This window comes from Limulus polyphemus, unplaced genomic scaffold, assembly GCF_000517525.1.
Source record: "Limulus polyphemus unplaced genomic scaffold, Limulus_polyphemus-2.1.2 Scaffold1030, whole genome shotgun sequence".
Taxonomy (NCBI): Eukaryota; Metazoa; Arthropoda; class Merostomata; order Xiphosura; family Limulidae; genus Limulus; species Limulus polyphemus.
The window spans coordinates 121,575-134,322 of record NW_013666640.1 but is presented as its reverse complement, the minus strand read 5'-3'; the positions used below and the strand labels follow the sequence as shown (position 1 = coordinate 134,322).

General features: G+C 30.3%; 1 protein-coding gene across 2 annotated transcripts in view; it reads right to left on the bottom strand.

Moving 5' to 3' along the window:
- Positions 1-372: 372 nt before the first annotated feature.
- The window catches only part of LOC106461781 (kinesin-like protein KIF16B), a 123,299-nt gene continuing 110,923 nt past the window's right edge, over positions 373-12,748 (bottom strand). For both annotated transcript variants that reach the window (XM_013921634.2, XM_022388826.1), the window contains 5 exons: positions 10,474-10,513; positions 7,291-7,407; positions 3,179-3,271; positions 2,221-2,304; positions 373-1,798 (listed from right to left, as the gene is read on the bottom strand). In XM_013921634.2, the coding sequence (XP_013777088.1) occupies positions 1,643-1,798; positions 2,221-2,304; positions 3,179-3,271; positions 7,291-7,407; positions 10,474-10,513 (490 nt within the window). In that variant the 3' untranslated portion in view covers positions 373-1,642. The remainder of the gene's footprint in view (positions 1,799-2,220; positions 2,305-3,178; positions 3,272-7,290; positions 7,408-10,473; positions 10,514-12,748) is intronic.

The window sequence follows — 12,748 nt, the reverse complement described above, 5'->3', positions numbered from 1 at the left end:
TATATATCTACATCTAAATTCTGAGAAGCTTACATAATCTTTTGACTTGAACATTTCAAAGATCTCTGAATGAATGCAGTTGAAGTGAGTAATAATTTTTTTAAACCCTACATGTAGATGTTACATATACATATGTATAGGCATTAGAAAGAACTTTTACACTATAATCTAACAAAGGTTATTTTGAATTTGCCACCTTTATTGTAGTATTGTTGGCTGCTTGATCAATTATAGCATTTATGATAATAGCGTAGAGAAAAGTAAAATATAAACATTTACTTTAAAAAACTTAATATTCATTTAGGAGGTTTTTGAGGTTATACAAATGAAATGTATTTTTATATTAAAAATAAAAACCACATTGCACTTGTACTATTTTAACAGTTTTAATGAAAGTAACTACTATACATTAACTTTTTACCAAAATTTTACAAGGTTCTGTGAGGAATACTCAGAGTTATTGTATGTTTTTTGCATAAATGTCCTTCACCAGTAGAGCTGCTGCAAACTGCATCAGCCCATGATGAAAGGGTTAAAAATTATGGTGACTTGTTGCTTATGCACAAAATTTAACTAACATCTTGTCCTAGTGACCATCCATTGGCATCAATAACATCTGGAGGTGATTAACTTCACACCACATCTTATGTTTACTCAGGAATATGAAAAATGTACATTGATAAAATTAAATTTTATTAGAAGAAACAACAAAACTCACACTCTCAGTAATAACTTTTAAAGATAATTTTAACTGTCAGTCCTACAGATATTGAAACTTACAATTTTTTCTATCTGTTACCTAGCTAATATTTCTTGAAGCAAACATCAAAATGTACAGCTGTTGAAGGCTAGTTTACTTTAATAATCCACCAACCTGAAAGATGGATTCCTTATATGATAGTTGCCCAAACCTAAAATGTGAACCTTCAAACAAATTTTCTTACACAAAATATCTCACTAATAAATATGGATAAAACAATACTGGTAATTGAAACATTTGATAAAAACATAAAAAAATAATAAATAAAAATTACTGTTGAAGACGGTGTAACTCAAACATTCTTAGCTCTTAAAGGCAGTTCACTTTGATATAATAACTTCAATGTAAAGATTATATTTATTTTTTCTAGAAAATTAATCACTTTACCAATGTACTGCCCACTTTATTTGTAATAAAAAACGAATATCATTTATTAGAATTCAAAAAACTTTGGAAGGCAAAATGGAAATGATCTCTTTCCATATTCACCTTAGAAGGAAGTTGTATCTCTGAAAAGCTTGGGTTGTCAGCTTTTTTTTTTTGTATTACAAGTTATCTACTTTTCAAACCTAGTGTGAAATATTCAATCAGTGACATAACTTTAAGAGTCATGTTTACGTTTGTTACAAAATGTAAGTTCAGATGTACAATAGTTACAAATACAGCTCATGTTAGCTATCTCCCCCCATCTTCACAAATTTATGAAACATAGAGAGCATATTTAAAATTCTTAAAGTATTTTCTAGAGATAGATTATTTCATTTGCAAATTAAAGAGATCAGTAGAACCACTTCTCAAATTCATCACGCCCACCTTGATAAAGTAAATTCAACAGTTTGAGCCATACAGTCTATTATGTGACAAGATAATCATTCCACCATATCAACCAGTGCCATGTTTACTACTTTCAAAAACACCTTTTTTAAAGAAAGAAGCAAAGTCCCACAGATGTTGCTTGCATAACTGTTGACTGACAGGTCGGTTTAAAGGGCAGCCTTCAACTTTCATACAAGAAGCTACTAGATTCTGCAAGTATTCCTATGAGCAATAATAAAAAAAAAAGATTCAAAAGAAGTACTATACAAACCAGAACAAGATGATCCCCACACAGCACTTAGTAATTTTCATTCACATGTGATAAACTAATTAATAGTTTTAGACAAAAACATGGTAGTACAAGTAAAATGTATGACTGTTTTTGTTTTCCTCAATTCTGTTTAATTATTCAGTAAGAACTATTTCTATCAGGGACAGCTTTAAAGTGACATAAGTATGAATTTTACGGGTTAATATCGCACTAGCTTGATTGTCTTTTAATAAAAATTTGCTATTTAATATAAGATTCTTCAACTATTATGAAAAAACAAGTTTAACCTGATCTTTGCATGTAGAATTTTTTAATTTTGATATGAGGACAGGACTGTACCAACTGTTAGTTTACAAATAATGTTGAAAATTACCTGTAAATAAACCTTTCTCTGTTCTACTACTTTTTCCGATTTACTTCCAAACATTCGACGAGGAGGAAAATATGGCATCTTCATCTAAAAGTAATTGTTTGTATTAGAAATACAAAGGATCATGTTGCTTTGAAATGACCCTATAAATTTAATCATTTTGTTTTATGTATAGACAAGCACTTCAGTTACCCCAGCTGATAAAAACATTCTTAAATACCTTGTTCTAAACTTCCCCTTACTGATGAAACTACACAATTTCCTTATTAAAAATCATAACTATTAATCTTGCAATATCTTCCAATGCAATTTTTTTGTATTATGTGAAACTTCGTTTTCATAGTTTAAAAGTAGACTATACAACACAATTTACCCATCAAGTAACATAAAAAAATACATCAGGCCAACTAGAACTACGGTGATGTATTTAGAAATTATAATGAAGAACAAAACAAGTTAGAATTCTTAATGAAAATCATAACATTTAGTTAGATGCTGACTCTGGCTTCTGAGAAATACAGTTTTAGTTCTTGGACAACAAAAATAAATATATTTTGTTCTTGTAATATTAGTTTACTACAGATGTTGATATTCTTAATTCAGTTCACTAAAGACTTAATGTACTTAATTTAGTATTAGTAAACACTGAAAATGTATAAAATATACTTGAACACATAACATAGCAGTTGGCTGTAAATTCATATTGAGGAAAAATGATCAACTTCTAAACCCAATTTAGTTGTAATTTTTAGATGGCATGTTTCACATCAGTTAGTCCTATTAGTAGAAACATCTTTTGTTGCTCTAATCATTTACTGCAAGTGACTATTATAATTTTCTTTTTTGATATCTGAATTCAAGGTAGTTTGAAAATGAAAAAACTGGTATTATGACATTAAACTGAACAAAATCCCTGGGTTGTTTTTATGAGAGGAGAGAGGGAATGGGAGTGAATACTAACTTTGTCACCATACTTCAGCTTCATAAATTGATGGAGTTCCCTGAACCTTTTGTAACGTCGACATATAGTCCAGCTTTCTCCATTCACATTAACCTAACATAGAAAACACAAGACATTTTGAGAAAAACTTTTAAGAAATATCCAATATAGAATTTCAACAGATCTAAGATATTATCACAAAGGCTATTAATGAATACACATCTACCCTAAGTAGAAGAGGAAGATTGTTTGACGGTCATTTTTGATTCATAAAACGTAATACTATACTGAACACTGGGAAATCCTTCAATTATCCTCATGACACTAGTTTAAACTGATTATATGTATGCGTCCCTCAACACCTGTGAAATCAGTGCCCACCTTTAACATTAATGATAAATGGTTCATCATCTTAATATTCAGCTGTATTTAGCTGGGTTAAAAAAATACTTTACACCTCAAAAGAACTGACTTTTGTTACTATTACTTCAGATGTGTACTATTCTGTAAATTAGGATATGATAAATGGATAGTGGACACAAAATTGAATTTAACTTATCTTACTAAATGTACATAAAAATATAACATGATTAAGTTTACAGTTGAGCAATAGATTCAGGTTTCAAGTGGCAAATGACTAAAATGTTGAAGGCAATAGAACAAATTTAAATCTGTCCTACAAACTAAAGTAAAATAATTTTTATTGCCAAAATTAACACAATTACTAGGGAAATAAGAATGAGAGTCTGTGTAGTTTTCTAGTTTAATCTCACTCATATTTGATTTTATCTAATGGTGATTGAAACTGTGGCATAAAACTAGGTGTGTAAATCCTATTGAAAAACTGGACACATCTTTTTGTGTGTGTGTGTGTATATACATAAGAAATGGTTTATATAAGCTGGTCATTCAAAGAGCTTTGATACAGAATATTATTTTTTATGTTACAATCATGTAATAATATACAAGTGACTGGAAACCTGTAACAAATATAGTTTATGTAATCACATACAAATGATTGCTTAGAAAAGTGGCAAAAATACAGATCATAAACCAAAACCAGTTTCATTTCAAGTTCTGAATTATAAAAACAGGATAGTTGAAATAGCAAATGTTGGATAAGTCATTACACAAACTTTTTAAAATAGTTCCGAAGAGAGCAGTGATTCCCATACAGAGTATAAGATAAAAACAGCAAACAAGAACTGATCTGAGTTATATCTTTCAACAAAAGCAACTGGCTACAACAAGTGAAACCACACACTCTTTGGCATCAAGACAAAAAGGCTAATCTTACTATAATGGACATAGCTGTAGTGAGTATGTAAGTATCTATGTATGTAACCAAAACTCCTGTGCCATCTATTGAATGGCACCACAAACATAAATTAATACAAAATTTCACACTTTAGGTATTCAAGATTCAGACACTTAGAAAAATAAGTGTGATATGTGCAACAAACATTTCTTTATGATAAAACACAATTTTAAATAAAAGTAATTTCCTCACAACAAGAACATGACTTTCACTAGGACTGTATGTTAAGGTTTGATTATATCTTTTTTTAATGTAATTTTTATGCATAGAACCGAGAAACTTATTTTTTCAATAAACATTACCACTTTTAATATATAAAAATATTACAGTTTATATTAGTAAAATTTATGAAAAGTTTAAGCTCTGTACATTGAATCATTTTGATGCAATGAGTTGCATATGACTAAAGAGCACAATCCGAGCACTTTTCCTGTGCAGTACTTCCCAGAAAAAAATCCTTTTTTAGAAAATGTTCACTTTTTAAAAATTTTTTCAATGAGGTATAAATACTATGATTAGTAATTACTAGCACAAAGAGCCACCCAGAGAGCGGCATTTCTGCTAGGACCTTCTAATAACCTTAGAACACTAGAATTGGCTCTAGTGATGATTTGCATAATAAATCTTGGTCATGAAAATAATTGCCTCCTTTTTTTTTCAGAGCACAAAATAAAATCAAAACCACCTTTGATACCAAATGTTCAGGTTCCAGTGTGCATTACTGAAAAAGGACGTTGCAGTATGAAAGCTGAAGACAAGTACATAAAAAGGATTTATAGCCTGTCATAAGATGTTTCAATTAAGTCTGGCATTTTGCTGTCTGAAGAGACACAATATCTTGTATGAAGGCTAGGATTAAGCCACAACCACTAGGATTGACTTAAAGAGAAATTTCTGTATCTTATATTTATAAAAACGGATATTAAGGTCCATAGTATAAAAATAAAGAACTGATTGTAAACACCAACCTGCAAAAGGTAATTGGATATATTTTTAATATTTTGCATAATCCGTTCAGAATACTATATAAAAGAACTCAGTAGTTACAAAAAGACAGATACATTCAGTACATGAAAATGGGATAGATATTAAGCATTGCAGCACTGAAATCATGATAACTCAAGGCAAGTTCTGTGAAGTGATGAAAGTCACTTTATTGAGGTTTGTAATGTGGCTAAAAGTGGTGTGGAGATATGCAAGTGAATGTGTTGTACCAACTGTGGTGGTGTTATGTATGAGGCAACTACATTTTGTGGGTTCTACCTGTAAATATCTACAAACCTAAATGTCCATGAATATCAAAAGAGCTCAAATGAACACACTCCAGGAACCATGATGGAGTGTTTTGGTCAATAGACCAGCGTTTCACACTGTCACATATTTTTCATCTGTATTTTCAAAGCAACATTTTGAAATAGCCTGGCCACAGCAGAGACATTAAATCCCTTGCAATATTTTTGAACTTAGATATTAGCTTTGAACCCACCTTTGAAGAGTGTTATTTTATTTTAAAATATAAAACTTTTAATCAATAAAGAAGAAACACTGTTAGTATTTAGTTGAAAGAATGTATTGTAGGACATAAGCAGTTTTTTAAGCCAAGGATGATGCAACACCATATTACTACATTGTTCACAAAGATTATGTGTGTGAAAAGTGTTCCAAACTTATGTCCTACTGGGGGAATTAAACAGAGTGCTTATATTAATAACTGATATTTAGACTAATAACGACATTATTAATTCTCACCTGTCAATTAGAAAAATAAATAAAAGAAACCTAGAAAACATGATGATCATCATAATCACTACCACTGGTCAGTGAGAGACTACTTAATCTGTTACCATAGAAACAGGTTTAGAAACCTGATATAATGTCCAAAATTAACACTAAAAGATTCTCAGAATTATGAAATAGTTACTTCATGATTAAAGAACAAATTAAGACTATTGGTTAAAATGGACAATTAGGGTAAACACATTTATATATAGAAAAATAAGAAGGGTTAATAACAGGAAAAGTATGTATGTATAAATGCAGAGAAGCCACCTTATTAATTAGCTGATTGGCTAAATACTTGCATTGGTATATAATGAGAATAATACCTTATACACCACCATCAGCCACCTTTAGTTAGCCATACAACAAGTTGCTACCCAAGCTTCAATGGAAGGCACGAAGAAGATTAATTTAGATGGAAGTCAAAACTTTTTAGTTATAATAAAGAACTGAAAGATGAAAACATGAAGAAGCACTAGATAGGTGTTTGAATGGTTGAAGAAACTGAAAGAAAATAGATAAATATTATAAGGATACTAGAGCAAAAACTCCATTTCTAGACGGCAGTAGTACTTACAGGGTAATTATACAGAAATAAAACAACTTATTGTGACACAAACCTTTTCCAGTATGAAATGAAACTATTTACTATGAGACAAAAACTTTTCCATTTATAAAGTAAAACAATTTACTGTAAGACAAACCTTTTCTATTTATTAAATAAAGCAACTGACTGTTACGAACATGTATGAAATAAATATAAGTAGCCTCACTTCAAACATGAGCAATATTTTGTGACATAAAAACATTAACATGAAAGACGAAAAGTAATCTTCACTTTACACACCAATTCTCTGTTGGATGGGAAGTCATCTTTTACTTGGATTACACGATACAAAACTGATGTAAACAGGAATCTGCTTGATATCAACTGAAATTCATTTTATTCTCAGTAAGTTACACAGAATCTGACTTTTGTTTTATATTGGGGCAAGTAAACTGACTTTTAGCTGATACATTCCCAGAGATTTCATACCTTAACTTCATACTCGTAATGTGCGTCTCCACCACTGCCTCGCATTGTGTAGGAAGGAATGGAAATTTTTACCTCCTGACCAGTTTCTGCTAGGTCATTAGTAGCAGCAGATGCTGTCTGGAAGACAGGACAGATCATGTAAACTACAACACAGAGACTTTTACTCAAAAAATAGGCATCTAGTATAAGCCCACAACTTAAAGTTTTAAATATTCAAGGTGTTAAATACTTCAAGATAGGAAGACAGATTTATGTTGCAGTTGTTGACCCTATGAAAACAAGAATAAACAGACTTCACAACTTTTAATGGGAACATGTTTTTGAACTCTTAAGTGAAAACTTTGTCATTCCCAGTTCACTGCTACAATGAATAACATACTAATGACACCATTTCACAACTTATCTGAAATTTGTTAAAAATTACATAAATAATACAGATTTATAAATTCTTATTGATTTCTAATTGTCATAAAGAAATGCCACTAAATTAAAAATATTTAAAATTTATAGTAAAATTGCTTTCATAATATACTAGATGTAAATCCATTGACAGGCAGTCTGCTTTGTCTACCAAGGGAAATCTAACACCTAATTTTAGCATTGTAAATCTGTAGACTTACCACTGTCCCACCGGTGGACAAAATATATGTGTGTGTTTTGTTATACCAAAGTCACAATGGGCTATATGCTCTGTCCACCGAGGGACCCAAAATAGAGTGAAAATAATTGTTAATGTATGGAATGAGATGTTGTGGGTCTATCCTGTGAATGTATCATGAAGGTCATGCCTTTCAAAACTTGTATTTATATGCATCATACTTCAAAATATTTCAATTTCAAAGGTGCACAAATTAACAAATGAAACATTGTAAACCAAAGATTAACAAAAACTATTACTCTTTTGAGGCCAAAGGATTTATCAATTATGAGTTATTTCCACAGCAGACCAGTATAAAAGAAGGTTTAAGAATGAAACTTATGAGCATGTGTGTTTAATAATCCATTATTAGTAACATTAATTTTGATATTAAAATTTACATCTATCATAAGATAAAAAGCACACTGTTTGAGATCCTGAATTAAGAATTCAAAGTGCAACATGTAATAATAACACTGAGGATTATTAAGCAGTTAAGAAAAATCATAAACCATCATTCACTAAAGTCAAATATGAAAATACCTTCTTGCACAGTCTTCTTAACAAATTATTACGTTTTCTTGACTGAGTAAACCTGAAGTGGGTTATTAAGTTTTCTAAATAATGAAATTTTTAATGGGAAATCTCGTAACACTATCCCAGGTTTTCAACCTAATTTTGAAAATAATTAAAGCACTTTAAACAGTGTTATTTAAGTACACAATTTAAAAACTTTACTCTGAGACATTCAGAATAGGTTTTAAATTATGTACTTAAAATATACTGATTGTCTGAGAGTTTAATTATTTATATTTACACAAGTACCTTGAATTTTAACCTTTTAATACTAATTTTGAAAACTTCATACTATTTTCAAAGAGTTTTATAATGTCTGTTTAAATATATATTTTTCAACTACTGAAAAACAATTGTGTGTAATTGTAAACTATTTGGACAGAAGGATGGAATATGTAAGGATACACGTTTGGTAACTACCAAGAACACTTGTCAAAACATACGAAACTAACCAAACATGAAGCAAATTCAAAAAGATTTATGCCAAGGTCCACTGAAGTTATAAAAACAAAAATAATCACTCTTAGCTTTCTGCTGTTATCTTTCCTCTGACAACTGTAGCAAACTCTCACATATACTTATAACCACTGAAAGAGCCAGAATATCACAGAGTCATCTATCCATAACAGAAATACACAACACTGCAATACATACAGAAAAAAAAAACATGGTATAAAGGAAGGCTAGTTTTCTAAACTGAGAAGTGGATGTTTTTTGTACAGGTACATGGAATTTTTTTTAAACACTTTGAAACAATACAGTAAATTTTACCTGTAAAATTTGGGCACAGAAGAAATACAAGCATTTCAAGTCATGATTATAAAATGAACATTAACTAGTTTTGAATTCCTGTTATTAATATCTTCCAAGTGGTCTTTAATTCTGACTATTTCAATAAGTCCACTTCAACTTATGTATATGTAAAAGGTCAATACTAAGTATAGGGATCATATAAATTGAACTGAAATGTTCAAGTTAAACAGCACTCTTTATAAAAAATGGGTTAAATGGCCATTGAGAAATGCCTAGGATTCTGGTATACTGACCAAAGGGAACCCATCCAGCAGCATCCACCATTACAAGGGTCTTCTCCAGTTCTTTGAATTGAAGAATGATCATTTTTATAATACACCCACAGGTGAAACTATATGGCAACATGCTCAACCCTGGAACCTAGCCCAACATTCTAACCACTAAGCACATTATATAAATGACATTGAAGGTTTAAAATTAGTTATTTTTTGAATGTCTGGTGCTTTTCACATTACCAGTTAACTACTGCAGATATACATGACAAAAAGATAGATACAGCAAAATTTCAATTCAGAAATTACTTATTCCCTCTTCTTACCATTTGATATAGGGCAGAAAATTTCAAGGTAAAAGTAGGCCATTCAAAATTAAAATGCAAGGAAATATTACTATTATACTGAGGAGACCTGATAACCAAAAGCTAAGAGTGTTATTTTCTGATGTTTATATGTCACATAATAGCATCATGCCCATTTAGTTTCTAAATTCTTACATGTTTTTAAACCTACTCAGGGTTATTTCAAGTTCCATTCATAATGTAAGTACTTTTTCATTTATGCTTTGATGTTCATTATTTCAAAGACTGAGCTTTTTCACAAGTATAGTGATGAAAAAATAAGATTTAATACCTCTTTAGTAATCTACAATTTTTCTAGTTATCTTAAATTTTAGATCATTTTTGAAAGCATTAATTATTCTCAAAATTATGAAAATAGGTCTTTATGGCTCTTAATCATCATCTTGTTAATTATCTTGTTTCTTTACATGTAATTTCTATTTACTCTCTATCCTCACAGCTACTTTCTGAAGCTAAGTTAATTACATGCTATACTTAAGACTACTAAATAATATATTATTCAAAGAATAAATATTGCTGAATACAAAAAAGTTAAAACACATCAAACATTGTAGTAAAAAAAATGAGATCTAAGCCTTACCCTGTCCGAAGAAATGTTATTCAACATTGGGCTTGCACTCCTGAAGCATGAAAAACATTATAATAATTCTATAAAACTGGCTTTTAAATTACACTCATTAGTTATAATAAAAACCTTTCTTAGTTGATGATCAAAGAAAAAAAAATCCAACAAAGAAATTGCATGCAACAACACTATAGTACTTCACAGTAAGTTTTCTAAATAATTATACTATTTTAATCCAGGTGTCACTCTTCCTCTCTTATAAACAGAGCTTCTTCTTCAAATTACAAAGCTAAAATTAACATTTCTTTTTAAATGGGCACCATTTTGTAATGTTTACAAGATGGTATTAGCAGTCATTCCTACAGAGAAATTTAAAGATACGGAAACACAAAATTGAGTAGTTTCTACAGAGAAAAGTTTTTCAAATTTGGTTAAATAAGATTGAGTAGTTTCTACAGAGAAAAGTTTTTCAAATTTGGTTAAATAAGATTGATTTATTCCTACACAAGAAGTTAACACAGAATCGAGTAGTTTCAACAAAGGAAAGGTTATCAAAATATTGGGTATCAATCTCACTGTTTTTGATGAACTGTTTTCTGTTTCTTTGGAAAAAAAAATTTTGAACTTTTCTTTTAGAAATTCTGTTTTCTTAAATGTGAATTTTTAAAAGAATGAATAAAACCATTTATTGCACCAAGTAGAAAATAATTTCACTGAGTCATTTATTGAGAGTTAATTACACTTTATAAGAATTTTGTCTCAAGTACCCTGCTGCTCTTGTTGGTTATACTCAATCTGATGTCTATGCTTATGCAGTAATTTAATGGTAATAAACTTATTAGAAGAGACAGCATGGTCAACTCAGACCACATATTTTGACAAACTTTCCATGGACATTTCATTGTTTGTGGAATGGACTCATGACATGTTTAAACCTATCTCTGTCCAGTTCATCACATGTGATACCCAGGACACAATGCTAGAGCTCCTGAGTATTATATGTAATACACAGCTACATTTATTTGATATGCAGCTAATGCTCCTTAATATGAGAATAGAAACTGGTTGTTTTGGTTCAACATATGAGATTAAAGCATCACATGTGACACTCAAAATACACGTGAATGATGACAGGTTAAGTTACTTTAACTCAAGAGAAAATGTAAACCTAGGATAAATACAATTTTTTTTTATTAATTCCTTATATTTTCATTCAATGATACTAGAAGGATACGCTTCACTCATGCTTACTTAGGTAAGTAGTCAAATACGCATATCCATAAAAATCATTAAATGATAAAACAGGGAAAGGGTTGAGTACACTAAAGGCACAAAAGCCCAACGGAGCTTCATCATGGGACAAGGTATAAGGTTGAACAGTATTTTGTGAATTAAGTGTCTTAAGCCATCTTTTTCATGGAAACAGCAACCAATTTCGAAGTTCAGCTAGAAGTTTTTGAACATTTGGTTTGTGAGCTTTCATTAACTTAAAATCCTTGATAATTATCTTGTTAAAAGTAGCAGCATCTTGGATAAAATGGTTATCTTTCATAACCACAGTCTTTAACTTTGAGAATGGGGGCACTGTTTTGGATTGGCTTGGGGTGTGGTTTCTAAATGCTCTGCTGTGAAAGTTTTTTTTCTCCAGAGATCATTGAAGGCTTTTAACTTTGAAATGTTGTGTCCTGTAGGTTTTAACTTCACAACCTTTTTACCAGAATATTCTTCTTTAGAAAGGACTGCAATAAAGCACTTTAGCCATAAAGCCATCTCTGAGGCACTGTAACATCAAATGGTCGAAAATTTGCAGTAGACCAAATACACATGCTAAACGTGTTACAACACAGCTCACATACGCAGTTACATGCTACTACGATAGTATACATAAGTCTTTATAGAGTACAGTTAACTTTGTGTACACATATGTTTTAAGAACTATTAATGAGACACATAATCATGTGTTATCAAATTTATTATATATTTAACATCCTGTTTTGTTTGTATGTTGTATCCATAATTAGAAGTTACGAAATTTTCTGGCTTAGGCTTTTGACCCTCAAATCAACTGTGTTTTTTCTTTCAAAACTTAACACTTTGACCATGTGGTTCATATGATCACCACAAATATTTTTTCTGTTTTGAATTAAGTCTTATATTTGTGCATCAAGATGAATCACATTTATTACAAATACAAAGTGTCCTCAATCCTAGAATTTCCTTTAAATATCAAATTTTTAAAAGAAAAAACTTTAAAAATAATATCAAAGTTATTTGTTGGTCAAAATATGTT